Source organism: Cynoglossus semilaevis, chromosome 19, assembly GCF_000523025.1.
Source record: "Cynoglossus semilaevis isolate Cse_v1.0 chromosome 19, Cse_v1.0, whole genome shotgun sequence".
Classification (NCBI taxonomy): domain Eukaryota; kingdom Metazoa; phylum Chordata; class Actinopteri; order Pleuronectiformes; family Cynoglossidae; genus Cynoglossus; species Cynoglossus semilaevis.
This window is the reverse complement of record NC_024325.1, coordinates 3,923,772-3,947,178: the sequence shown is the minus strand read 5'-3', so window position 1 is coordinate 3,947,178 and position 23,407 is coordinate 3,923,772. Positions and strand designations below refer to the sequence as shown.

Sequence of the window (23,407 nt, the reverse complement as noted above, 5' to 3'; positions counted from 1 at the left end):
ACCTTGTGCTCGTGTTAACATATTCCATTATGCTCATTTAGGTGCTGACAACAGCTCTGACACAGAGAGTGCGCCCTCGCCCTCTCAGGCTGACTCCTCAAAATCTAGCGACACCAAGAGGACAGAAAATGCCGCAGAAGAAACTCCAAGCTCTGACCAGCACAGAGGCCAAGCCAGTAATGGAAAGGCTCCGGAGCCCTCGTATGGAGAGCTTTGTGTCAAAGAAGAGAAAAGCCCGGAGAGTGAGACCGGATCTCAAGACGAAAAGGCCAGGATGACTCTTTATACAAGCTCTCTGCATCCTAAAACGGAACCACAAGACGAGGATGTGAAGACTGGGGAGGTTCAGGTAAAGGTGGAGCCGGAAGTCAAAGACAAAAAGGAAAAGGGAGATCACGGTCAGATGCATAGAGATCTTCATTCAGATAATGACTCCAGTGCCACCTGCAGTGCTGATGAGGATGTGGAAACGGAGCCTGAAAGACAGAGGTGTGTCTCTCCCCAGTTTTATATGCATGTCCTCAAGTATCTCCTTTTTTTTTTTTTTTTTTTTTAAAACAAATTAGTTTAGAGTATTATCTGTATGACTCGTGTTACTTTTGCTACATAACACAGCAGCTTATTTGCCACGGAAAAGCCGTCATTGCTTAACCCTCCTGGCACAGTGCTGGTATCCTCGCAGTCCCAGCTGAACATCCAGCAGTTGCAGCAGAGGGCAGCTGCCATCCCTCCCATGGTAAATCACAGCTTGATATTGGACTTGTTGTTGTTGTTGTTGTTGAATTAGAAATTGTTTTTATATTGTCAAAATTTGGCCCAACATTTTAGTTATGTTCAATGTAGAAACTAGATCGCATCATTGCTTGGAGGTTGTTCCTGAACCCTATTGGTCTATGAATGTGCCATTAAGTCAGCACTTAAGTAGTCTCTGAGTATCTTAGCAGTTAAACTAACCTAGACCCTTTTTCGTCCTAAAATACTAAAGGTGCCTGGTCCTTTTGGCCTAAGTGGATTTGCCATGTTGCAGCATCAAATCAAAGCAGCACACGAGTCTGCTCACCAGGAGGAGAAGCAGAGGCAGGATCAAGGAGAGGTTGAACACCGGAGCCACTTTAACACTCACAGCCCCACTGTGATAGACAGAGACGGTAGGGAAACAAAACAAGTGTTACTGCTTCACTCCTCTGTTGTCATCGTCCTCCTTTTTTCCCCCCATTATCTCACCTTTAGTCTCTCAGCTGCCATTGTGTTATTTAAACCAGCTGCATGTTTAAGCCCTGTTTTTGTCAACTATGTGCTCAGAAGATCTGTCTTCTACCTGGATACAGAGCAGTTGTGCCATACTGCACATTCTCAGTTGCCATTAGGAAATAGCACTGTGATTGTTTTTTTGGGGGCCGTTTCTGTTTATTTAGGATGGCTTTACGCATTTTCTTTGGAATAATCAGGAAAGTAACAATCTTTTACAGGCTTGATTTTATTTGTCCAGTTTTTACTTTGCAAATTATTTTTTATTTAGAAAAATTGTATCTCAGAGGTTATGGAGACTGCAGCTCAGCGTAAAGTGTTGTATTTGTTACACATTGGAGGTTGGAGTCGGCTGCTAATGGCGGCATAAAATGTGGAGGCCCATCCACTCTTGATGAGTTTCTTTTTTAAATAGTGGTTGTCTTCCCTTTGGGCTTATGCCTGTATGCTGCTTATGATATGATGCTAATAATGACCTGCAGGGTCATTCTGGTCAGCTAGGTTCCCCTACCTACTCTCCCCCGGAGCTAAGCAAGACCTTACCCCAGCCTGACCACAATGGCCCCGGTGTCTCTTGCTACAGTGTGCCTCCAGGTAAAGCGCACATCTTGAAAATCTTCCTCCCACTCCTTTGCCTTCTCGTCACCTCCCTTCCTTTGCTGATACAAATTAGCTTCACAAGAATTCTATGCAGTTCTTAGGTTTGACAGTGGAGAGATGTAATGCACAGATAGCTGCAGGATATAATTTAGTTTGGGACTAAAACGTTTATTCTCCGTAGGTGGCCTTGTTATCTCACTGTTGTTTTTGGGGGGGAAAGGTTTAAAATTAGGATCATTTGTACTGGTGGTTTTTTAATTTGGGGATTTTTTTGGGGAAGGACAAGGGCGCAGGTTTAGGGTTTTATTTATTTGATGATATTCATTACTCAGTTTTGTTGAAGTTAGGCACAGATTACTGATTATTGTCTTTTTGTACGGATCTACATCCTGAAGCTCTCGTGTGACTGAGATTTCTTTTGGTTTGCATAGAGTTCCTTAGCCATAAGGAGCAAGAAAATCAGTTATTTGAGATTTGTTGTTGTCTTACTGCTACATTGTTGTATTAAAGGCAAGTTGATTTGGTCTGAAAAAATTGCTTTCAGTTATTAGATCTTTGTAAAGTCTGGCTCGAATGTTAACGTGATACACTGTTCCTCTTTAGTTTGCATTCCATTTTGTATTCTAATCCAAGTGTTTTTATATTATATTTTGATGTTTGTAAAGCATGACATATTCCCCTACTCTTTGGTTGTTTGTATGTTTTTGAGTTGTCACCAGTTTGTCTTCTTAATGTCTCTTAATTTCAAGAAGAAAGGAAAGGTAGATACTATATATACAGCTGCTAATCTGACCTCAAGCTGAGGAACAGGCCATTCGTCAGATATGTTTTCCTTACTTACAGGTGTCATTCTAAATGAAGCTAAATACAATGTTCAGCCTAATGCAAATGCTGGGTGGATTGGAGCTGTTGAGTTGTGACATTCACAGGCTGTGTTGCAATCTCTTTCCGAAATATCCAAATGTTGGGTGTGGATCGGTAGTGTGTGACTTGTTTTTCTTCTTCTTCTTCTTCTTCTACTGACTTGTTTTTCTTTTTCTTCTTCTTCTTCTTTTTTTTATTTTATGTTTCCTTCTAGTACTGCATTCTTCTTCCAACCAGCTGGTCCAAGGTATGCCGGATGGAGTTCGTATGACAATCAGCAGACCCAGTCGGCCTCCAAACATTCCCTCTCCTCCTCCACTCATTCCAACTGCCAAGCCTACAGACAAGCCCTCCTTCTTACAGGGAGGTTCCATCTCCCAGGTATAACACAAGGGGAAAGCTGTGCTGGTCACTTGCTGCCATTATAAAAGGAACTTCCAGACTTCACTTCCTCAAACCACATAAAAAAATTCACTTAGTTAATACATTATTCATATTTTTATTGTTATTTAAATCAATATACATGCAATGTAGTAACATGTCATTGCACATCATTAAAAAATGTGCAAAAGTTTTTATTTTTATTTTTCAAAATAATAATAATGCTTTGCGCCTATCATGAGACCCAAGGACACTTTACAGAAGTGAATTAAAATAAAGTAAACGATAAAAAAAATACAGTGAAGCAATTAAACACAACAATACAGTAGAAGATGTCAGATGAAGTGGTAACAAAAAAATGAGCCAAAGAGTTGGAATGTAAAATGTTAGAGTTATAAATTATAAGTTTGAACTTGTATAGTTTGGATTTGAATCAGGGCAGGGAGTCAGATTTGCATAGTTCTGGTGACAGGGAGTTCCAGAGCTGTTGACTAGATGGGTAGAAGGGACAGAAAAGTGAAGGGATTGAGATTAAGGATCTCAGAGAGCGATATAATGCGCTAATGTTGAGCATGGTAGACGGGTACATCGCATAATTGCCAACATGTATTTTACTTTCCAAAATAAAATGAATGACTGAATATAATATGAAATGATAGGTTTTTTATATTGCTTGTGTATTTTTGCAACCGTACACAGCCCTAATTAACATTTGCACTTACATTATGACATTTTAACACAATTCAAAGTATATTATCCGGTGGCAACATAGTAAAAGAAAACATGTCCACTTTACTTTGGCAGCACATGCTTTGAGGATTGTTTATTAAAGAAAGCCCCTGCTGAAAAACTATATATATATTTCTATATTTATATATATGTATGTATATATATGTATGTATGTATATGTATGTATGTATTGTATATATGTATATATGTATATGTGTATGTATGTATGTATATATGTATGTATATATATGTATCTATATATGTGTATATATATATGTATATGTGTATATATATATATGTGTGTGTATATATATATATGTACACTTTGTAAAGCCTAGTAGCTCAGTATAGGCCACAAATTACTAGATCTTTTTTGTTCTCTCAGATGTCTAAGACAGCATTTAGTCTTGTTCTGCTAAAATAACTTTTCTTAATAACTTGGTTTTTGTTCCTGCTCATCTAGGGTCTCCCTGGTACATACCTTCAGCCCCATGTTGTCTATGGGCCAGAGGGGACAAAGAGCAACGTAGGCTCAATCTCTCTGGGTCTGCCACGACAACAGGATCCCAGCAAACCTGGTAAGAAAACCAATTAGAATATCACATCATCATACTTATTTCCAGGTAACAGATATAACACCACACTGAAAATAATCATTACTTTAAGTAGAAGTCAGTAACTGAGTAAAGGTTTAAAAAAAAAAAGTTTTAGTTTTTTTTGTGGAACCATGTCTTTTTTAACTTTTGACAGTTTGATCATTGAATAATTAAAACAGTTCAGTATTAATTGGTGCATGGAATGGAAGAGCCTTGTCCACTTCAGTAGAAAAAGCAGTTCAGTATTAATTGGTGCCTGGAATGCAAATATCAAAGAGCCTTGTCCACTTCAGTAGAAAAAAAAATGTTATAAACAATGAGTGCAATACACCAGGACCACATATAAACTTGTATCTGTCTTTGTAGCAGGAGCTCCCGTTTCCTCCATCCAGGATGGTAGAGGAAACCCAACAAAATCCAGTGAAGGTCTGGTGTACAGAGGATTAATTACTAAGGTACAGACTAAAAAAAGCAGTTCTTCCCCCCCCTTAATCCTGGTTTAGATTCATTTATAAATACATGACAGATATTATGATAAAGTTATTATCCAAGCTTGTCATTTTACGGTCTATTCTATTACGTCTACTCTGGTTGAAAAGTTTAAAAGGTATTGAGTGATTGTAAGAACATCGGCGGGAGCATTCAGTCAGCTCTGGTTGCAACTTATAATATCTTTGCTCTTTTTCAAAATAGGGACAACCAGCCGTGCCACAGTCCAGCATTGCAGCTGACCTCCTGAAGTGCACAATCACAAAGCTGGCCACAGAGGATCAGAACATACCGGAGAAGGCAAGAGGGGAGCAGCTGGCCAAAGCTCATGTCATCTATGAAGGGAAAAGTGGTCACATACTCTCCTTTGATGGTAAATAATGTTTTGATTATATCGTTCTGTGCCTGCTCCTTATGAGCATAAACATGATCTTATCATCATCTAACCTCTGCCCAATCTACAAATTGCAGTACTAAGCAGTACTCATAAGCAAGACTTTTGTATAAATCCAATGGGCTATTTTCTTCACAGCAGCAAAAAAGCGTGTTCATTCCCCCCCCCCCTTATTTTAACAGTGTTGCTGCAACACAGGGCAGGATCGACACTAATCTTTAGTGTCCATATTTAGCAAATTATGCAGTACTCATTGTGTACGTTCTCATTTGATGAGTTGATTTGACTTTATTTTATGTCCAAAAGCTGTCAAGAACCCCAGGGAAAACACCCGCAGCCCCAGAACAGGCCACGAGATGAAACGCACTTACAACATGATTGAAGGATCCATGGGCAGGGGACACAGTGGCAGAGAAGGCGCTCCATTTGAGGGTATGTGCCGCTGAATGAATAAAATGTACGCAGTACTGTTTGTGCGCCGTGACTTTGCTAAGTTTTCTTTTCGTCTTAGGTTTAATTAGCAGAGCACTGCCAAGAGAAGGTATGCATGGAGATTCAAAGGACAGACCAGTGATTGGTGGATCCATCATGCTAGGTAAAGCTTTAACGTTCTTTATTCATTCATTTATTCATTCCTTTTATTTATTCAGTTAAGGAAAAATCTGATCTTAAAAACATTGCAGGGACGCCTAGAACTGCCGCAGAGACGTATGAAGATGCAATGAAATATGGGAAGCAGATAAAGCGAGAGAGCCCGCCCATCCGGTCTTTTGAAGGTGGTATTACCAAAGGCAAGCCCTATGAAGGAATGAATACTATCAAAGAAATGGGACGCTCTATTCATGAAATTCCCCGGCAAGACCAGTCTGGCCAAGACATCTGCAAAACTCCTGACATGATAGACAGGAGAGTAATCGAGGGCTCCATGTCACAGGTAAAAAAAACTCAATTTAAATCAAATGTTTAATATCCACAAAATTCAAACCAAGGTTTAAATAGTTTATAACAACTGTCGGTCCATTTGATGCCTCCATCTGCCAGATCCACCCTCTCACTCAGGCAACTATCAAGCATGATGTCAAGTCTCTGCTCACCAGTCCGACTAAGCTTCCTCACAATGTGCCCCAAATGGAGGCAATGGAAAGGGCCAAATATGAGGACAGCAAGCCGGTGCGCCACAGTGTTGTCAACTCCACCTCCGTCCTGCGCTCTACACACCAGGAGGCCGGCAGATCCCAGTTAAGCCCCGTTATGTATGAAGATGCCAATGCTCGCAGGACCCCTGTTAATTACAGCACCAACCCAGCATCCAGAGGGTCACCCATGCTGGGACGAGCTTCAGAAGGTATATCCATCACAAGGTTATCAGCCATGTGTTAACATTAAGATGACACTGACACGCTTAACTATATGATGGGCGTGCTTGTCTTTCCTTCCCAAAAAGGTGGTATGAGCTCTGTGAAATCTGTCACACATGAGCGAAAAAGTACCATGACCCCAACACAGAGGGACAGTATCCCGGCAAAGTCCCCAGTGTCAAGCGCTGATCCTGTGGCCTCTCACAGCCCTTTCGACTCCCATCAAAGGCCAGTTGTTCCAGGGGAAGTATACAGACCCCACCTGCCTCCACATCTTGACCCTTCACTGGCTTTTCACAGAGTCATCGACCCAGGTAGTGTTGAATTTTCAGTCTTTTCGGAGATAATGATAGCAACGTAGGCCCTCTCATTCATAGGCATCAACATGTGCAGGATCTTTTTCAGTTATTGACGTCAACCGCTGCAGTCATTATCTGCGAGCCTTCTGTTCATGTGTTTTGTTTTTTTTTTCCCTGTTGTCCTCTGGCACAGCATTCATGTTCTCCAGACAGCCGTCGCCGACAAATTACCACAACACCTACCAGCTGTACACCATGGAGAACACACGGCAGACCATCCTCAACGATTATATCACATCCCACCATATGCCATTCATTTCTCGGCCTGACATGAACCGAGGGTTGTCACCAAAGGAACAGCCGGTCGCAATGCCTTACGCAGCTGGAGGACGAGGTATGTCCCTCCACCAGCTGAACCTCCCTAACGCTGTACGTCAAGCAGGGGAGGGGGCGCCTGTGTGGAGGTGGTTGTAGTGTGCAGATCGTGTGCTCGTGACGTAGTGGCTACCTTTTTCCAGACGCCCAGAAGCAAATGACCTGGAAAAAAATTACGCTGATTTGCTCTTTTACATTGTGGCTGCAAACTGATTTGGCTACCTCTGCTCTACTAGTAAAAGGGTTTGGTCTTCCAACTCACCCTCTGCTAAGTGGTCACGTCTTACCGGCTGACCACTTCCACTTTTTCTGTAGCTCTTTATTACTTGTCAATTTGTATTTCGAAGAAGTAATGATGCAGCTAGGTATACCTTGCGCATACGTTCAGAAATTCATGAATTGGTTGTTGTTGTTCACCACTGGCCCTTTGCTTCTGTCTGTAAAAGGGATTATTGATCTAGCCCAGATGCCTCCAACTATCCTGTTGCCTCACCCTGGGGGAACAGGTACTCCCTCTTTGGAACGCATCGCCTACCTCCCTGGAGCTCAGCCCCCTTTTCCTCCTAGGGCTTTCAACCCAACCTCCATATCACCAGGTGAGAATCTGCCCCCTCCTTTCCCTCCACCTCGCGTTTCCCTATCTACCTTACCACCATCACCGTGTTCCTTGGCACTTCTGAGTGCAGCCCTGCGTTGGCCTGAGGTGTCAAAGGTCAGTTCTAAGTTCAGTTTCTGTCCGTTTTACTGCAGTCGTACCGGGAAGAGCGACTCACTAAACCAACACTTGCATGGCAGTACACTTTGTTCTCATGTTCCTACAGAGAGACCAGATGGTTTGTTGCTGTATTCGTATTGACATTGAACTGAGTGGATCAATGAAAAACTGAACAGGTTTTACCATTGTCAGAGTTGGAACCTTGAAATATTAATGATAAAATAATTGACTGATATTGACTCGTTTTTTTTTTACTAGACATATACTCAGGTTTGGAAGCCTCAAACACAGGTGATCTGATAGATAAAAGCATTCTATTATTTTCAAATGTAATTGAAAGAAAATGACTTTTGACAGATTATTATTGTTATATTACAGCCAATTTGTTCAATGATTAAAATAATAGAAATACATAAATGGGAATCACCAGTGTTTTAACCTTTGTCAGATGTTTACAGCAGTATCTCAAAATGTAATATTTCTGCATGTGTTGTGATGGATTCACAACATTGTCCTGCTGTGATCACTTAACTGGTGTTTCTAAATCTAACATGTCTTTGTTGCTTGTCGTTCTTCACAGGTCACCCAGCCCATATTGCTGCTGCTGCTGCTGCTGCTAGTGTAGAAAGAGAAAGGGAGCGGGACCGGGAGAGGGAGCGGGACCGGGAGCAGCTGGAGAAAGAGAGGGAAAAGGAGAGGGAAAGGGAACAACGTGAACGAGAGCGAGAAATGCGCGAACGTGAGAGAGAACGTGAACGAAACAGTGAATATTTACGTGGTGGTGAGTTGTTCTGTTGCATAAGAGCAGAAGCAAAATCTAACTGTAAAATAAAATAAAATTCCTTCTAATAGTGTTGTGGCAAATGTGTCTGTCAGGTGTTCCAGAGCAGCCAGGCCGACCAGGCAGTAGAAGTTATCTGCACTCTACTTCTCCCTCGCTCAGAACACAAGAAGTTGTCGTTCAACAGAGGCCCAGCATTTTCCAAGGCAAGAGTGTCATCACATCCCTAGTGTAAGCCTTTTTTCCCCCTTTATTTACATCATCGCACAGGCTGCTTGTATCTTAAAGGGTTTTTTTTTAAATTAGAAATTAAAAAGGTGCTATATTACAAATTGTAAATATGGCTTATTTTTTTTAACCTTAGAAAGGTACTATATTACAAATTGTAAATATGGCTTATGTGACAGTGGTGGCTAAGTGGTTAAAGAAGCAGACTTGGGTCGTGAAAGGCTGCAGGTTTGAGTCCACCAGCTGCCAAGTTACCACTGAGGTGCTAAGTCATTCACTTTCCACCTAACCCACTCCACTTACTACTAAGACATTAAACTGAACCTCTGCCTTGCCCTTAGACCACTTTTGGATGGTAATGGTAGATTCCACACAAGACATTTTAGTATTTAAAATGTCAAATTTGTACTTACCGAATTAGCATTACCATTTAAATGAACTTTTAACCTCTGGTCAACTGGTCCAATCACTGAAGCCAGGTTATTACTTTCAAAATGTTAAACAGGTCTCTGAGGAATTTGAACAGCAAGTTTCGTTATTACACGTTCTTCAAATGTTGAGCTGCGATTGTTGTAATTTGATCAGGTTTTACAGGAAAAGGGCATTTTGAAGTAAAACAGATTAATTACTTACATGAATATTGTTGTCAAGAATACGGTTTTTGACTGCAAGTGTTGCGCATTTCCTGTGTGAAATGTTAGCCACTTGTTCATTTTTTTTCTCGCTTTCCTAGGCCTAACGCTGTGGCGGCAACGGCAGCTGCACAGAGCGGCTCTCGTCACAGCACAGCTGCAGATGCTTTGGCTGCTTTGGTGGATGCTGCAGCCGCTGCACCACAAATGGACGTGTCTAAGTCAAAGGAGAGCAAACACGAACGGGATGATGAGATGTCTTCAATGGCCGCGCTACGCCGAGCTCCCAGTGTTCCGGAACAACAGCAGCAGGAGGCCGAGAGACGATCCATGCAGTCTGCATATGGTGCTATGTCTCTGCCAGGAGGCAAGCCCCACGCTTACTCTGAGGGGCCCGGCATGACCGCCAAGGATAAGGGACCGCAGACTTCAAAGGCACGCATTGAAGAGGAGCTTCGGACTCGCGGGAAGACGACAATTACGGCCGCAAGCTTCATCGACGTCATCATCACTCGACAAATAGCCTCTGACAAGGACTCGCGTGAACGAGGATCGCAGAGCTCGGACTCTTCGAGCAGCTGTAAGCATGTCAGGGACACGCGACGACCACAAAAAGGAGTGAACTTTAAGACGTTTCCCTTTTCCGTCATCGTAATGCTGTGCTCTTTGCTTTACTTAACTAACAAAATGTTTATTCGGCCCTGCAGTGTCGTCTAATCGATATGACAATACGAGCGGAGGGGCCATCGAGGTCATCAGTCCTGCTAGTTCCCCAGTTCAGCACCAACAGGACAAACCAGATGAGGGACAGCAACAGACAGCAGGTGTTGTCACATTCGAACACACACACACACCAAAGTTTGATCATTATCCAGGGTTGTCTGTGCTGGTGTCCAATAAATATGCATGTCCACGGAAATGACTTGCAGTCATTGCAGTGGTTTAACTCGCTAGCTTTTTTTTTTTAAAAATGGTTTTCTATATCTATACAAGAACAGATAGAACAGGACGAACTCACATTTACACCATGTTAGGTCTGGCTGCAATATATGCATGCTTACCAGCATCCATCCGGATTCTCCTGCTCTTGAAGCGCCGTAAAGGTGAACTCCTGTCTGACATCGTACACAGTTGACGGTGTGATCATATGAGTGGACAATATGTTGGAAGTAGAACCTTTGTTGTTGCACAAAAGTGTGACGTTGCAAACCCGTCTCTGCAATTTTAAAACCGTTTGTTACCATGTCAGGAAATAGCTGCTGCAGTTTTCAGGACCTGATGTCAGAAAAAGACTGAATCATTCAGCTAGTTTCTTAACTTAATAAAAACCGTAAAAATAGAATTAACCGAAAGGTGAGAGGGGGGTTGGTATAAACCACAGTTTCCCTTTACCCTGCCTGACCCCTTCATTGAGACGGTTGGATTCCTCAGCCGACAGTTTGGTCACCAGACTTGGTTAAAGTTATTTTTGTAACTTTTGCAAGCTGTAGATCGGTTTCTGTTGGCGTACAGCACATGAACTACTTTTAGACTCAGAAATTCTGGTATCACCTTTACTCTCCACTGATCACAAACCTCTCCCTGGTCATGTTTCAACAGCTGGCATGCGGGGCTATGACATGAGTCGTTACAGGCCACCGGGAGATCCACAGCCCAGTTTGCAGCAACCACCCTCATCCCAGGCGGAAGGCTACTCTCAGATCCCCAAGACTCATCACAAGACCATGACCTTGGCAGACCACATTTCGGTATTTAAGCGCAACGTTGATGAATATGTGTTACTGCCTTTAATATATCAGGGTGTTGTGTATTAATTACTTGAGTAAATCATAATGACCCATATATAAAGACATACGGCCATTCACACATTTGACATTGATAGTTATAGTGTCCAATTTACCTAACCCCTGTTAGGTATGGTTATAGTTATGGTGTATATAAAGACATACAGCCATTCACACTGACATTGATAGTTATAGTGTCCAATTTACCTAACCCCTGTTAGGTATGGTTATAGTTAACTTTTTTGGAGAGTCAACAGTCAAGGAGAACATTTTGGAAAAACAAAAAAAAAACTTCTTACAAAAAGACTTGAAATTACCTCCAGGGTTCTACCTGGTGGTCTTTTTCGCTGCAGGGTGAGAGCAGTAACAACTCATCCACTTTGTTTGTACTTGAATTGCAGGTGTAGACATTATTTAGCATTCACGCGTAGTATTTTTCCCATATAGTCGTATGAAAAAGTATGGGCACCCCTGACAATTTCCAATATATCCATTTATAAATTATTGGGTGTTTGGATCAGCAACTTCATTCCAATTTATCAAAAAAAAAAACCAATGGACACAGTAATATTTCAGAAAGGAAACGAAACTTCATTAGACTTACAGAAGATGTGCAATATGCATCAAAACAAAATTACACAGGTGTGCAAAAATTTGGGCACCCCAACAGGAAAAAAAAAAGATCAGTATTTAGTAGATCCTCCTTTTGCCAAAATAATAGCTTCTGGACGTTGTTCTTTAACTTCTAATAGTTTCTGACAGCTGAAATCTCTGAGCTAGCTTTTTGTAGCGTTCCCCTAAACCATGATGTTGAACAATCTTTTCTTTCAGCTCATTTGAGCGCTGTTTTGTAAGTCATGTATGTTCTAAATATGATTGGCCAACATCTGAAGACACATTTGACTGAAATAAGTTGCTGTCAATTGAGCTCAAAAAATACCTGTGGATGACGGCCGGAGTGTTTTTTTTTTCCACTCTTCACAGGAGATTCAAAGAGAAACACAACATGCAATTGGTCATGAAATCGGAATGAAGTTGCTGATCCAAACAACCAATGATTTATAAATGGAAATATTGGAAGATCCAAACAACCAATGATTATAAATGGAAATATTGGAAATGATCAGGGGTGCCCGAACTTTTTCGTACGACTGTATACAAATTCCAATATAGAAGACTGCAAGTTGTAAAGTACAGTTAGCAGATAGGTCGCAATACACAATACATGTTTCTGTTTTTGCCATTAATATAGCTCCAGAAAATACTAATTTATTCACAACATAAAAGACTGCCTATTTGGTGTTCATATGTATTCAGTCATTGTTTTTTTTGTTTTGTTTGTTTTTTACTATTTGCTGTTAATATGTATTCAGTCATTGTTTTTTTGGTTTTTTTTGTTTGTTTTTTTTCCCTGTTGTGCAGCACATCATAACCCAGGACTTTGCCCGGAATCAGGACAGTGCTCCAGTGTCTTCCTCTGCTTCTGTAACATTCCAGAGTGCGATGCCTCTTGTATCCTCTTCAGGACGAGCTAAGGTGTCCAATCGCTACAGTCCTGAGAGCCAGATCCAGGCCCTGCACCACCAAAGATCCTCCAGCAGAGTTTCACCAGAGCATGCCTCTGACAAACCCAGACCCAGGTAAGGGCACCATACTGCTGGACCTGTCGTTAGAGCATTTTAATTTCAGTAGCAGTACATGTCTTATTATTTACTGTTTTAATCTTGTCTAGACCCGGAAAGTCTCCAGAGCGAGGAGGAAAGTCCATGGAGAACTATGAACCGATTTCCCCACCACTGAGCTATCAAGGCATAGACAAACAGGAGGCTGCTGGACCTCCACCTCAAAGACGAGAGGCTGAGAACTCGGAGATCAGGTACAGCTTCTGCAGCACAGATGGAAATTTTTTTTCATATTTCTATTCCAGGAAGTGGCCAGCCAAGAGTGTAAAACATAATAATCATCATAATTAGGGCTCAGTTTAAATGTCCCACCTGACCTCTAATTGGCTCTCGCCCCTTCATTGTTCCTCCTGTTACGTGACAAATTCATGGCAGACACGACTCTCTGTGTCAAGTTTTTTTTTTTTTATTCATGACAGACACGACTCTCTGTGTCATGTTTTTTTTTTTCCATCTTCCATTGACATAGGTAGATATCCGTTTGTTGTCATCATTAAGTCCCTTTTCATTGACATAGGTAGACATCCGTTTGTTGTCATCATTAAGTCCCTGATCATTTTCTATTTTGTTTTCCATTTCATTTTCATCTTATAAAGGAAGGCTGTTGATAAATGTGTTTGACAAAAAAAAAAAATAAAGCAACAATAAGTAAACGGAAAGTGGAATTATTGGATATCGTGTGCACAATTGTAACTTGATCTAAAATGCATTAAATATTTAATCAGATTAATCTTTAAAAATTTGACAATAATATTGTAATTGTTGATTAACTGCATTACATGCACTACAAGTTTGCACATCCATAACATTGTCATCAGTTTGTTCACACTGTCTTTACACATAAATATGTTTCTGAATGGTTGTTTTGATGGGTTTTTTTTTTCTTTTTTTATTTATTTGGATCAAGGGGTGACTCAAGATCCCCGGGAAGTGTCAGCTATCTGCCTTCCTTCTTCACAAAGCTTGAGAACACATCTCCAATGGTGAAGTCCAAAAAGCAGGAGATCTTTCGTAAGTTGAACTCAACCTCTGGTGTTGGTGATTCTGATGTTGGTAAGTGGGTCTTATCTTATTTTCCTCCTTCAAACAAAATGTATGCTTCTGACAATATAACAGTCTCTCTTTAATGTATGTCTTCAAGACATCTGTGTTCAACAAATCCCCATCTGATTTTCTAAGCCTGTTACACGTGATATGTATTCATTTTAAATATTGTACTTGTTATTGTCATGCAGGAAATGCTCAGCCAGGCACTGAGATTTTTAACTTGCCTGCAGTGACCAGCTCCAGTAAGTAGTAATGAAAGTTTACAGGTTATGCAGTTAATGCTTGATCTATTAGTTCTAACCACGTTGTTGGGCTTGTCTTTGTAGGTAGCATCAATCCAAGGAATCCTTCCTTCGGTGATCCAGCCAGCAACCTGGGCCTGGAAGACATAATTCGCAAGGCTTTGATGGGAAACTTAGAGGAGAGACAGGAGGAGCACCAGGGAGGTGTTTCCATTCATAACTCAGCTGGCATGGGTGCTGACGGCCGGCAGGAGGCAAATTCATCACCTAGTATTGGTATGCAGAAGTCTTTCAGAGCTTTGGCAAATGCTGAGGTGGCACTACTGTTCCTGACTAGCACATTCTGTTTGAATCTTCAGGGAAGCAGAAGCAGGGCAAAGTTAACAGCCGCAAATCCAAATCTCCAAATCCGAGTCAGTCCTACGGTGGAGGGGAACGCCCCTCCTCGGTGTCCTCTGTCCACTCTGAGGGAGATTATCACAGACAAGCTCAGGCCCAACCCCAATGGGGTTGGGACGACCGGCCGTCATCCACAGGTATTTTTTGAGCTCGATTTTGAGCAACTTATTTCAGTCAAATGTGTCTTCATTGATGGTTGGCCAATCGTTTTAGAACATACATGATTCCAATTATTTCTAAATGTAATCTGCATCTGTCCTTCATACTAATCCATTGGCTACAATTCATTTTTGTATTAGTATTTTTATATTACTGTCCTGTCATTGAGTCTTAATCCTTAATTAATCCACTTTTCAAAAATATTTTTCAATCCTTATAAAAATGTATATGTTAAGATGATGTTACTGTCAATGCTTTTTAGACAATCGGCCACCCTGAAAAATAAAACGAAAGGACAAGAGCTACAAAAAAAAATTCTCAGTGTAACAAAAATGTCACGATTTGCAATGTAAATCACTTTTTTTTTTTTTTTTTTTTTTTTAAGTACTTCTACTTCTGGTATCTGGTACATCTTGACTTAGGATTGATCCACTATATTTACTGTTACTATGTTCAGGGAAAGTGGTTAATACCAGGTCTAATAATTTTTACATTTCCCTTATTTTTTTATTTTTTTCTCAGGATCCATGCAGTTCCCTTACAACCCATTGACCATGCGCATATTGAGTAATACGCCTCCAACCTCTATAGCCTCGCCTTCCATACAGAGCCAGCAGCAGCAGCCGCCTTCAGCTGGAGCCCCGGTGGCCCAGCAGCGTGTGTGGCAATCGCTGCTCTCAGAGCAGTATGAGACCTTATCTGACAGCGATGACTGAGACCTGCTCATACGAGTTCTACGAACTGCGAGAGACATCTGCACTGATGTGTATCTGCTCAGCCCCCCCCCACACACCCCCTCCCAGAACTAAGCTTGCTCGCTAGCAAGTGTGACATGTTAATGGAGTGGTGTCTTCTTTTTTGAATCTGGTGCTATGGCGCCCCCTGGCTGTTACAAGGAGTACTAGCAACAGCCTGAGACAGGGCTCTCCAGAACTTGTTCTGGAAGAACTCATTCAGCCGAAAGACTTGACGAGGGGTTGATACGAGTTCTAGTAGAAGATGAAGAACTTAATATGTAAAAAGAAAAGCAACATAAGAGATTATTTCTGAATTTTGTTTTGAGTTCTGTAAAGATATGCTTTGTCTTCAAGAAATGTGTTGTATGTAAATAGAGTAACCTTTTGCAGTGCTTTCTTACCTTGATTATTTCTATTGTTTTAGTGTTACTTTAAAAGTGATCCACTTTAAATGAAAAGAGAAGGTGCGTAAACGTATTTAGAAAAGTTAGTTTCTCCGAGTCCACCTTCATGCCACATCACCCGACCTATATTTTAAATCTTCACACCTAAGCGAAGAAAGCCGTGACCTGTGGTTTGTACTTGACTAAGGAGCACACAGATTGTGGCCCCAGCACACCAGCTACCAAGCACCACCAGAGCCTGAACACAGTCGACATTCACGGACGAGACAAAACACCGATAAACATTTAAAGTTGGTAAGTGTAGTTTGTGATTCATTTCTAAGCCACTAAGCAGAGATGCTGCATGTGTTTTGAGGCCCAACCCTTAAAAAAAAAAAGTCTTCACAAGTTGAGAACACTGGTGTCATTGAAGTAAGGTGAAATGTCAGATATAAGCTTAATGTTACAGCAAAATAATCCTGATGACTACTCCTGGACCCAGTCTGAATATCGGAAGTGAGCCATGACTTATTTTCTCTGTTTTTGTTTTTGTTTTTATTTTTATTTTTTTTATATTTACTGTTACTATGTTCAGGGAAAGTGGTTAATACCAGGTCTAATCATTTTTACATTTCCCTTATTTTTTGTTTTTTTTTTTCCTCAGGATCCATGCAGTTCCCTTACAACCCATTGACCATGCGCATATTGAGTAATACGCCTCCAACCTCTATAGCCTCGCCTTCCATACAGAGCCAGCAGCAGCAGCCGCCTTCAGCTGGAGCCCCGGTGGCCCAGCAGCGTGTGTGGCAATCGCTGCTCTCAGAGCAGTATGAGACCTTATCTGACAGCGATGACTGAGACCTGCTCATACGAGTTCTACGAACTGCGAGAGACATCTGCACTGATGTGTATCTGCTCAGCCCCCCCCCACACACCCCCTCCCAGAACTAAGCTTGCTCGCTAGCAAGTGTGACATGTTAATGGAGTGGTGTCTTCTTTTTTGAATCTGGTGCTATGGCGCCCCCTGGCTGTTACAAGGAGTACTAGCAACAGCCTGAGACAGGGCTCTCCAGAACTTGTTCTGGAAGAACTCATTCAGCCGAAAGACTTGACGAGGGGTTGATACGAGTTCTAGTAGAAGATGAAGAACTTAATATGTAAAAAGAAAAGCAACATAAGAGATTATTTCTGAATTTTGTTTTGAGTTCTGTAAAGATATGCTTTGTCTTCAAGAAATGTGTTGTATGTAAATAGAGTAACCTTTTGCAGTGCTTTCTTACCTTGATTATTTCTATTGTTTTAGTGTTACTTTAAAAGTGATCCACTTTAAATGAAAAGAGAAGGTGCGTAAACGTATTTAGAAAAGTTAGTTTCTCCGAGTCCACCTTCATGCCACATCACCCGACCTATATTTTAAATCTTCACACCTAAGCGAAGAAAGCCGTGACCTGTGGTTTGTACTTGACTAAGGAGCACACAGATTGTGGCCCCAGCACACCAGCTACCAAGCACCACCAGAGCCTGAACACAGTCGACATTCACGGACGAGACAAAACACCGATAAACATTTAAAGTTGGTAAGTGTAGTTTGTGATTCATTTCTAAGCCACTAAGCAGAGATGCTGCATGTGTTTTGAGGCCCAACCCTTAAAAAAAAAAAGTCTTCACAAGTTGAGAACACTGGTGTCATTGAAGTAAGGTGAAATGTCAGATATAAGCTTAATGTTACAGCAAAATAATCCTGATGACTACTCCTGGACCCAGTCTGAATATCGGAAGTGAGCCATGACTTATTTTCTCTGTTTTTGTTTTTGTTTTTATTTTTATTTTTTTTCTTCTTCTATTTTTTTAAATAGAGCTGCACGTGTTGTAAACTATGTTGCAGTCTCTGCAGTGTCCAGCCTGCCCAGAACGATCTGCTTCGCAATGTCAGGAACTTTCTGTCGTTTTGACATGCTGTGTGACTTGAGAAAGAAGGCAGCTTTAAGTAATTTTCTCAGAGATATACTTCATTTTATGTTTGTATTTGTTTTTAGTCTCTTTACTTTGATACTGTCTTTAAAAACGGAACTCTGTAGATTCTTTCCAACACACAATAAGACAAAACTAACCACACACAAAGGATGCACCATCATTGCACTTTTTTGTGATATAACTTTTGATGAAACATATTACCTGCAGTGGAGCCTGCTCATTTTCTAGCATGGGAATATAAGCAGATGTGCTTTAGGTTTTCTTTCACAACTCACTGAAAATTGATGTTTTTGAACTTTCTTTTTTTTTCTTGTTGCTGGTATATGGACTTGTTTTGTAAAACTTTCATCCCAGTTACAGTTTTTGGTATATCGTACCGTTAAATGTTTGCTCGCATGGTCATGTAAATGACCACTTTTTCTGCTTTTGATTGTCAACGAACAGCATAGAGCTGACATGAATTATACTTGTTCAACATCATAAATGGCAGTTGCTTTACAGTTTAGGGTATATTTTCACTTCACTGCTCCACCAACTAATCAACTTCAAACTTTGTTTCTTGCTTTCATCTTAACAGAATTATCATAGCACATGTTCAAATTTGTATTCTCCTGTGCTTTACGACATCTTTTTATTCATCCTGTATAGATGGGATGTTACATGTTTACAAACTTGAATTTTAAAGAAATCTGACATGAAGCCGTAAACGAATTAGAGAATATTTTCAGCTCTATTAAACATGGTGATGACTTTTGTGTTTTGAAATCCAGACTTGAAAACTCATGTATTCTACGATGTTGAAATGCAATGTTTGTATCGCACAATGTCTCTTAGTAGGCTAATATGAGTTCAGACCAATCAAATAAAGTGGATCAGTTCTCCGCCACTTGAAATATGTACATTCTTGCCAGATATTTTATGTTTTTGACTACTGGAAGTATCCAGGTTTTTTGCTGCCAAACTAAAGAAAATATGCTGCAAAGCTTCATAGTGTTGATCATCATGGGACAGAAGACCGTTTTAGTAGATACATTCCATTCATACTCCTTGCTTGAAGAAGAGCTACTCTAAAATCAGGATGCAATATTATTTGCTTGAATTAAAGGTTGCAGCAGTGATTCACTTGTAAAGTATATCTATAAATTATAATAATATCGTCTGGTGTCTCAAATCTGGGGGAAGAATAGACCTGATTAAAGTACACGCAGAATCCCCTGAAGTCTGATGTTTATAAAGCAAACTCAATCAATACAAAGTAAGTATTTTTTTTTAGCATTGATTCTTTGAAGGTTTGTTGCTGAATTAGGGTACAATTTTCAGACAATATATTGAAGCACAAGTGGGGTCATAGTTTGTATGGAATGGAAAATTTTAACGGATCTCTCAAAGTAAGAATGTTACTAGAACATACAGTAAGGCCTTTATCTCAGATACCCATGTAATAAACAGTTTAAATATGCTCTACAACCTGGACTTAAAGTACCCACAATGCAGTACTTCCTGATTACTTAAGAAAAGAGTTGTAAGCCCTCGTGCAGTATTCACTTTAGAAACTGATGTTAACACAAAATACAATTTTGTGTCGTTTGGACAGAAAAATGACAAGCCTTTAAATTAAAACTTTTGATCTTTTATTTTGAACAGAGAGGAGAACTTTCAACCGGAAGTTGCAATATTTTGATAGCGTCCTGTGGTGGAGGCGCGAAAGTCGAACGTCCTGAGAAATGCGGTCATTTATACACACAGTGGCTGAACAACTTTTGCAAGATATTCAGAAAACGTACCGAGCAACGTCACACAGTAAGGCAAAAACATGGTTCAGACTCCGCTCATATAGCCGCATTTAAAGCTACGTTGTGTACATTTACAGCTGCTGCACTACAGCTAACAGCGTTAGCACTGTTTACTAATGAGAGCACCTAATGCAAACTTTGCCACGAGTTGCAAACCCTTCTTTCTACTTTATTCACTCAAAATATACACATAGTGCGTGTTTAGGTAAATCTATGGTAGTATATGTTGCATTATAGGGAGAATCACGGATGTTTTAGCGTTGAACAAATGTCAGTTTAGTTGGTATCCTCGAGGGAACACTGTTACTGCTTATAGACAAGTGTTTTCCTTCCTTGTAACACCTTGACATCGGTAAGCTCAATAAACATATCCTGCTAACTGCTATCGGTAAAACTGAGATGATAATTATATTTATTGTAGAATGTAGTGGTCCATTTAATGGATTTTCCACGCAGGAACTAAATTATTGTAAACATGCGGCAGCATGTAGTATCAGAATACTACTCAAACCATGTATTAGTAGCTTTAAATACCACACAGGTTAAATTACTTTAATACTTTACTGTATTGTTTAACTTTAAACTCTAAAATAAACACACAGTTCAACCTTACTGTATTTTTATACTGTACTGTTTAACTTTAAACTCTAAAAAAACCACAGTTCAACCTTACTGTATTTTTATACAAAGCTACTCCATTTAAAACATATATTTACATGGAGGTATTTTTTATTATTTGCTGCAATATATAGTAACAACGTTATGAATCATATCCTCAAAATGACCATGTTGAATATTTTTTATTATTCTTTATTTTATTGTTTTGTACAATACAGTCCTTATTTAACTTCTGTTGAACTTCGCATAGGTTACATCAACATATTTTGGGTGAATAATTCATTCTGCTTCATATGTAGGGGTGGATTTTTGTACTTTTTATAACGGTAGTTAAGTTTATCTTTCCTTGGAAGATTCATGTGAAAAAAGAGGAAGACCATCCTATGTTTAGCTTTGTCCTTAAGGAATACGTTTTTTATTATATTATATAAGTCTACAGCAGGGCTCACTTACAGACCATCTGAATCTGTTTGCCAAAGACCAAAAAGCCTTTGTCTGAGAAAATAATAAAGCCTCAGCATAGAAACAGAATATTAAAATGAAAAATAATGACTTAATTGTTTAAAATGAACAATAATAACAAAATCTGCCTTGGTTAATTTATTTTATTTCCCCACAAGGCGGTTATAAATGAAGGAAAAACTTTTTGTGGCCTTGTTGAACATTCAAGATTTGTTTTTTTCTTTTGCAGTTCCAGATGACCTACTCCTTGCGTAAGTAAAAATAATTACATTCTACATACCTTTCATTACAAATATTGACTTTTAATGCTAATGTTACTTCAGAGACTTCATTAAATCTTAATTATATGGACATCTCACTGGCTACTTTTTGAAGGGACTACAATTTAGTATTTCTTTGTCTTAATTACATATGTAGCACATTATATATTTCCCAGTATCTTGCAATCAGTCCCTAGATTATTCATGACTAGCTACCAAATCATTAAAACAAAATAAAGATCTGGCAGAAAAAGTTAGTTTTAAAAGCAGTTAAACAGTTGAGATATTTATAATTCACTTATTGAATCACAATATTTTTGTAACTAAATAAATAAAAAAAGTAATAATGTTAGTGTCAATAATTTTGACAGATTGATTTTAGCTATTGGGGTTTGGCATAAGTAATAACATCAGTTAACAAAACATAGGATTTTAACGTTAACAATTTATATAATATAAACAGTAAACCGAATATAAACCGATCCTTTTGAAAAACCCAATGACCTATTGACTCCACTCAAATCTCCCTCCCAATCATTTGTTCTGATTGACTTAAGCTGGGTAAACAATGTCATAATTATTTAAATAAATAAAGTGGCCGTTGGGATGTTTCTCAGACTGTTCAATACAATCCTCACTGTTTTTCCGTCTTTGTCTTTCAGCCTGAAGTTTGTCTTCGGACCGTGTGTGTTACAGGCGCTAAATCTGGTTGACCAGCGTTCAGTCACGTGTGTCTCATCTCCTAGTGGATGCCAGGTCTTCCAGGTCAGTCATGGCTCTTAACACATGTAGCTGTAGTTTCTATGTGCCCGTTTAAATTCTACACATTAATGATTAGTGCTCCAAAAATCATTTTCTTCTTCACAGGTTTGAACAGAACAATACTTTTTTTTTTAATCTGCAAAGCTACAAAATCCTCACTGAAATAATTTGTCAACACATTATTATTTAACCTATCTACATATCTGACCAGCCTAAATGAAATAAATTAACCTATCTATATATCTGACCAGCCTAAATGAAATAAATAACGTTGGTGTATTTCAATACAAAAGGTACAATTTCTATTGTACATGTTTATGGGCCGGTACTGGTCCGCGCACCGGGCGTTGGGGACCCCTAATCTATACGGTCTTCCAATTACAACCGGCCCTTCAAGTGGAACTGTATTGCTGATGTGGCCCCCGGTGAAAATGAGTTCGACACCCCCGTTTCAGAGGGTTTCACAGTTTTATTTATTTGTGGTACAGATTTGTTTTTAGAAAGAAAAAAAAAACCCCATACAAAGCAACTCACATGATAGGAATGTTGTTTAGAAGAACTGGGTCAACCATGCTTGCAAATATACTTTATTTCCCGATCAGTACGCTGTATGTTTTTCTATTACTTTAAATACAGTGAATGATTATCAGATGTGGGAAGAACAATAATAATTATGTGACTTCCTTCATTTCCAGTCAGCTGCTCTTTGGTCTGGCTCAAGTTTCTTATATCAAAGTGCTTGTTTGCTTTCTTTTCCCTTGACAAATATAAATAACTCACGAGATCTTGGCTTTTTACTCCCTTGAACCCCATTAGTCTCCAGTCGTCCAGTGACCTTTTTATAGGGAAGGGTGACTACATTCTGCTGGGAGAATGAAATAGCACTGTGGTTTTACAGTTAAACTCAATGGTAACTTTTTGAGTATTGAACTGACTAGAGAAATGTCAGATTTGATTTTTTTTTTTTTTTTTCATTATTGTAATAAGTGTTAGTCTGAAGTTTGGAACTTTGAATGTAGGTACAATGACAGGGAAAAGTAGAGAACTAGCTGATGTGATGGGGAGAAGAAAAGTAGATATTTTGTGTGTGCAGGAGACCCAGGTGGAAGGGCAGGAAGACTAGACACATTCGAGAAGGCTACAAACTATTTGTCAGACAGGTTGATCAAGGTGTGTCAAGGTAGAAATAGAAGGAGTGATGATGAATGTTGTCAGAGGTTATGCCCCACAGGTGGGCTGTGAGTTGGAAGAAAAAGAGAAAAAGTTCTGGAATGAGCTGGATTGGGTTGTAAACAGCATCCCCAGGAGAGAGAGAGAGAGAGTGGTGATTGGAGCAGACGTTAATGGTCATGTAGGTGAAGGGAACAGAGGTGATGATGAAGTGATGGGCAGGTTTGGTGTTAGGGAGAGAAACTT

At 39.8% G+C, this 23,407-nt stretch overlaps 2 protein-coding genes across 6 annotated transcripts in view; both read left to right on the top strand.

The window, feature by feature from the left end:
- The window catches only part of ncor1 (nuclear receptor corepressor 1), a 30,094-nt gene extending 13,561 nt beyond the window's left edge, over positions 1-16,533 (top strand). For 3 of the 5 annotated variants that reach the window (XM_017041704.2, XM_008332378.3, XM_025065422.1), the window contains 26 exons: positions 42-489; positions 616-736; positions 986-1,148; positions 2,927-3,093; positions 4,286-4,400; positions 4,785-4,873; positions 5,112-5,280; positions 5,608-5,733; positions 5,813-5,896; positions 5,985-6,235; positions 6,343-6,646; positions 6,746-6,973; positions 7,152-7,352; positions 7,780-7,929; positions 8,629-8,829; positions 8,925-9,060; positions 9,791-10,269; positions 10,397-10,513; positions 11,289-11,437; positions 12,896-13,113; positions 13,206-13,349; positions 14,063-14,208; positions 14,391-14,444; positions 14,529-14,720; positions 14,804-14,980; positions 15,525-16,533. In XM_017041704.2, coding sequence (XP_016897193.1) covers positions 42-489; positions 616-736; positions 986-1,148; positions 2,927-3,093; positions 4,286-4,400; positions 4,785-4,873; positions 5,112-5,280; positions 5,608-5,733; positions 5,813-5,896; positions 5,985-6,235; positions 6,343-6,646; positions 6,746-6,973; positions 7,152-7,352; positions 7,780-7,929; positions 8,629-8,829; positions 8,925-9,060; positions 9,791-10,269; positions 10,397-10,513; positions 11,289-11,437; positions 12,896-13,113; positions 13,206-13,349; positions 14,063-14,208; positions 14,391-14,444; positions 14,529-14,720; positions 14,804-14,980; positions 15,525-15,718 — 4,823 coding nt within the window. In that variant the 3' untranslated portion in view covers positions 15,719-16,533. The remainder of the gene's footprint in view (positions 1-41; positions 490-615; positions 737-985; positions 1,149-2,926; positions 3,094-4,285; positions 4,401-4,784; positions 4,874-5,111; positions 5,281-5,607; positions 5,734-5,812; positions 5,897-5,984; positions 6,236-6,342; positions 6,647-6,745; positions 6,974-7,151; positions 7,353-7,779; positions 7,930-8,628; positions 8,830-8,924; positions 9,061-9,790; positions 10,270-10,396; positions 10,514-11,288; positions 11,438-12,895; positions 13,114-13,205; positions 13,350-14,062; positions 14,209-14,390; positions 14,445-14,528; positions 14,721-14,803; positions 14,981-15,524) is intronic. The other 2 variants (XM_025065421.1, XM_017041705.2) reach the window with 2 other exon arrangements.
- A 3,139-nt stretch (positions 16,534-19,672) lies between these two features.
- The window catches only part of zswim7 (zinc finger, SWIM-type containing 7), a 10,473-nt gene continuing 6,738 nt past the window's right edge, over positions 19,673-23,407 (top strand). Inside the window, exons 1-3 of the mRNA XM_008332381.3 lie at positions 19,673-19,896; positions 21,199-21,220; positions 21,892-21,994. Coding sequence (XP_008330603.1) covers positions 19,821-19,896; positions 21,199-21,220; positions 21,892-21,994 — 201 coding nt within the window. The 5' untranslated portion in view covers positions 19,673-19,820. The remainder of the gene's footprint in view (positions 19,897-21,198; positions 21,221-21,891; positions 21,995-23,407) is intronic.